A 4,366-nucleotide genomic window follows, 5' to 3' on the forward strand; every position below is an offset into this window, starting at 1 on the left:
CTGATGTCCAAGCAGCTGATCTAAAGGCCTATCAGGAAATGGTGAATGCTCAATGTGCTTTGCATAGCAATCCTACTGATGCCAATGTAGCTGATGCAGAGCTGAAAGCTATACAAGAATATAAAGATAAACATAAGGCATACCTTGCCTTCTTAAGCCAATAAGCTAAAGTTAATTGGCTTAAAGAAGGAGATGAAAATACTGCCCTATTTCATCAAAGCATCAAAGCTAGAAGAGTTCAAAATCAAGTATACAGTATCTGTGATATGAATGGGAATTGGAAAGACACAGCTGATGAGGTTTCTAAAGCCTTTTTAGCTTATTACAGAATGCTATTAGGTAGCACTCATGATCACAAAACTTCTGTTATTAAACAAATAGTCCAGCAGGGTCCTGTGTGTCAGGATCATCACAAAAGTATTCTAAATGCCCCTTATACTGCTGAAGAGGTTAAGTCTGCTCTATTCTCTATTCCAGGAGTTAAAGCTCCAGGTCCAGATGGGTTTGGGTCTTATTTTTATAATGATGCTTGGCATATTGTTGGAGATGAGGTTATGGCAACTATCCTGGATATGTTACAGAATGGGAAACTTTTAAAGTAGGTGAATCATACTGTCATCACTCTCATTCCCAAGACTAAGTGTCCAAAGGATGTGAGTGAATTCAGACAAATTTATTGTTGTAACACCATTTATAAATGCATTACAAAGGGTCTTTGTGGGAGATTAAGACAAGTATTACCTGATCTGATTCTGGAAAACCAAGGTGGTTTTGTTCATGGTAGGTTCATTGTTTACAACATTATGGTTGTTCAAGATTTAGTCAAGCATTATGGCAGGAAGGGAGTCAAGCCTAGCTGTCTCATGAAGATTGATCTTCAGAAGGCTTATGACACAGTTGATTGGCAGTTCTTGCATGAAATTCTCACTTATCTGGAGTTCCCATGCTCTTTTGTGAAAATAGTAATGCAGTGTGTTACTACTCCCATGTTCTCTTTGATGTTGAATGGAAGCATGCATGGATTTTTTAAATCCAAAAGAGGTTTGAGGCAGGGGGATCCCATTTCTCCATTGTTGTTTGTCATATGTATGGAATATCTGTCTAGGATCTTGAGCAGAATGTGTGATCTACCTCATTTCCAGTTTCATCCAAGATGCAAGGATATCAAGCTCACTCATCTTTGCTTTGCTAATAACTTGATCCTTTGCAGTAAGGGTGACTATCAATTCATTCTTCTCCTGTTACAAGCTTTCAAGCTCTTTTCCAACTCAGCTGGTTTAAAGGCCAATCAGCAGAAGTCTTCTGTGTACTGTCATGGTATGCCAGAGAGTGAAGTTCAAAGAGTAGTTGATGTTTCTGGTTTCTCCAGAAGTTCTTTGCCTTTCAAATACCTGGGTGTACCCATTTGTTCTAAGAAGATTACCATGGCTCAATATGGACATCTAGTTGATAAAATGATCACCAGGATTAAGATCTGGAGCTCAAGGAATCTCTCATACACTGCCAGAATGCAACTAATCAATTCTGTTCTGCTCAGTTTGCATATGTATTGGGCTCAGATATATGTCATTCCCAAAACTGTACTGCAGGACATTGTGAGGATATGTAGAGCCTTTCTATGGAGTGGACAAGCATTCAGCCAGAAACCAATTAATATAGCTTGGGATAAAGGTTGTTGTGGCAAGCAGCATGGTGGCTTGGGTTTTAGGGATGTTGTTTTGTGGAACATGGCTTTCATGGGAAAATATGTTTGGGCTCTTGTTAAGAAACAGGACAATATTTGGATCAGGTGGATTACTTCAGTCTACCTCAAAGATGGGGAATGGTGGGGTTACCAACCTAGCTCTTCTGCTAGTTGGTATTGGAGTAAAATTTGTGTCACTAATGAGAAGCTTAAGTAGTATTTTACTCTGTCTGATCTGGAGGACATGGCTCATTATTCAGTGAAGCAAGTTTATGAGAAAATGTTGGATTTGAAACCTAGAGTGCATTTGGATAGATTGGTTTGGAATAGATTTCTCACCCCTAAGCATAGATTTATCTGTTGGCTTGCTGTTCAATGCAGGCTTCAGAACACAGCTAAATTAGCTAGAATTGGCATTAGCCAAACTTCTTTATGCTTGATTTGTGGGTTGCAGGATGAAGGTCACAACCACCTCTTCTTTCAGTGTCAGTTCAGCTATCAAATTATACAGGCAATGCAACATTGGTCGGGTGTTCCTATGACTGGTACTTTGCATCAGTTGGTAAGAAAGACTGGTCATAGCAGAGTTTCTAAGTTCAGAAAACAAGTTATTTTTGCTGCTATTGGTACTGCTGTGTACCTGATTTGGAAGAGCAGAAATGCAAGCTTCTGGGATAATCAAATCCCCACTATTAGTCACACTGTGAGCAGCTTGAAGCATCTGGTTAAGGGCAGAATCCAAGTAGTTTTGCCAAAAACTGTGAGCAAGAGAGATTATGACTGGTTTTTAACCTTGTAATGGGCCTGGTGCCTTGTTTGTTTTGTTTGTGTTGCCTTGTATAGCTGTGAGTTGCTAATGCCTTGGGCCACAAAGAAACTACGGCACTACATGTTCTCCCATACAGTACATGTAATCAGCAAAGCAGATCCTCTCAAGTACTTATTCGAAAAACCATCTCTCAACGGACGATTGTCCAGGTGGTTGGTCATGCTAGCAGAATTCGATCTCAAATACATCCCGAAAAAGTCCATCAAGGGTTCAGCAGTCTCAGACTTCCTAGCCGACTGTCCCATCGAGGCGGAAGAGGAAGATTACGACTTACCCGACGAGCAAATCTTAATGACAAGTGATGACAGTTGGTCAATGCATTTTGACGGTGCTTCAAATCAGAACGGATGTGGTGTTTGAGTAATTCTAGTAGCCCGAGACGACACTCACATTCCTATATCAGCAAAACTGCAATTCAACGTCACAAACAATGCGGCAGAATATGAAGCATGCATCATGGGCCTGGAAGCCGCCTTAGCATTAGGTGTCCAGAAACTTCGAGTATACGGGGATTCCTCCCTAATCATCAATCAAATTTCCGGCAAATGGAAAGTAAGGAGCGAGAGCTTGGCTCCATACCAGTCCTATCTTGAGCAGCTGTCTGAGCAAGTAGAAGAGGCTTCGCTATACATACCTCCCGAGAGAGGAGAATCAATTTGCCGATGCACTGGCAAAGCTGGCCTAAATGATCAACATTCCAAATGGCATGGCCGAAATGCCACTTTCAATTGAAACGCGTGAAGAAGCAGCATATGTCCATGCTATTGACGACGTCGAGCAAGACAGAGATGAACCTTGGTTTACAGGTATCCAAAGGTATCTACAGCATTCAGAGTATCCCCCGCACTTTTCAAGCAAGAATCAAAGGGCTCTACGACTACAATCAGCCAATTTCGTCATAAAAGGCGGAGTTCTATAAAAGAGGTCCCTTAGCGGCCCTAACCTCCGATGTGTTGACAAGCACGAAGCTCAAAGAGTCATGGACAACATACATGCTGGAGTCTGTGGCACCCACGTGAACGGGAAGATGTTGGCCCTCAAGATCATCAGGGCTCGATACTACTGGACTACCCTCGAGCGGGATTGCTACTTCTTTGTCAAGAAATGTCCTACATGTCAAAAGCGTGCGAATCTAAAGCACATTCCCCCATCATTTATATACTCTCAATCATCACCGTGGCCATTCTCAGCCTGGGGTATCGACGTTATTGGAAAAATCACTCCAACGGCCATTGGGGGTCATGAGTTCATACTGGTTGCTATCGACTACTTCACCAAATGGGTCGAGGCCAGGTCATCAAAGTGTTGGGTTCCAAGAAAGTGGCCCAGTTCATCCAATAAAACATCATATGCAGATACGGAGTTCCTCACGAGTTCATTAGTGACCAGGGAACCCATTTTCAAGGAGAGTGTGAAGACCTATTCACCGAGTAAAAAATTCAACATCATCGCTCTTCGCTTTATCGCCCACAAACCAATGGGGCAGTCGAAGAAATCAACAAAAATGTCAAAGCCATCATCATGAAAATAACAACCAATTACAAAGACAGGCCCTAAAAGCTGCACTACCCATTGTGGGGATATCGAACTTCAATTCGCACTTCAACTGGTGCAACTCCATTCTCATTGGTCTATGGAATGGAAGCGGTACAACCTATCGAGCTAGAGATACCTTCTCTAAGGATAGTCCTCGAAAGAAAAATCCCAGAAGCTGAATGGGTACAAGCAAGGTATGATGAGCTAATCATGCTTGATGAGCATCGTCTTCAAGTCGCTCACCACGTATAAGTCTATCAGCGCCGAGTGGCCAGACATTTCACAAAAGGGTCAGAACCCGAAACATCAAGGAAGGC

At 42.2% G+C, this 4,366-nt stretch overlaps 1 protein-coding gene across 1 annotated transcript; it reads left to right on the forward strand.

The window, feature by feature from the left end:
• The first annotated feature begins 1,928 nt into the window (after positions 1-1,928).
• LOC130471538 (uncharacterized) lies at positions 1,929-2,483 on the forward strand. Its single transcript, XM_056841731.1, has one exon. The coding sequence runs from the start codon at positions 1,929-1,931 to the stop codon at positions 2,481-2,483; it is 555 nt and encodes a 184-aa protein (XP_056697709.1).
• Positions 2,484-4,366: the final 1,883 nt, after the last annotated feature.

Source organism: Spinacia oleracea, chromosome 4 (assembly GCF_020520425.1).
Source record: "Spinacia oleracea cultivar Varoflay chromosome 4, BTI_SOV_V1, whole genome shotgun sequence".
In the NCBI taxonomy this organism is placed as follows: domain Eukaryota; kingdom Viridiplantae; phylum Streptophyta; class Magnoliopsida; order Caryophyllales; family Amaranthaceae; genus Spinacia; species Spinacia oleracea.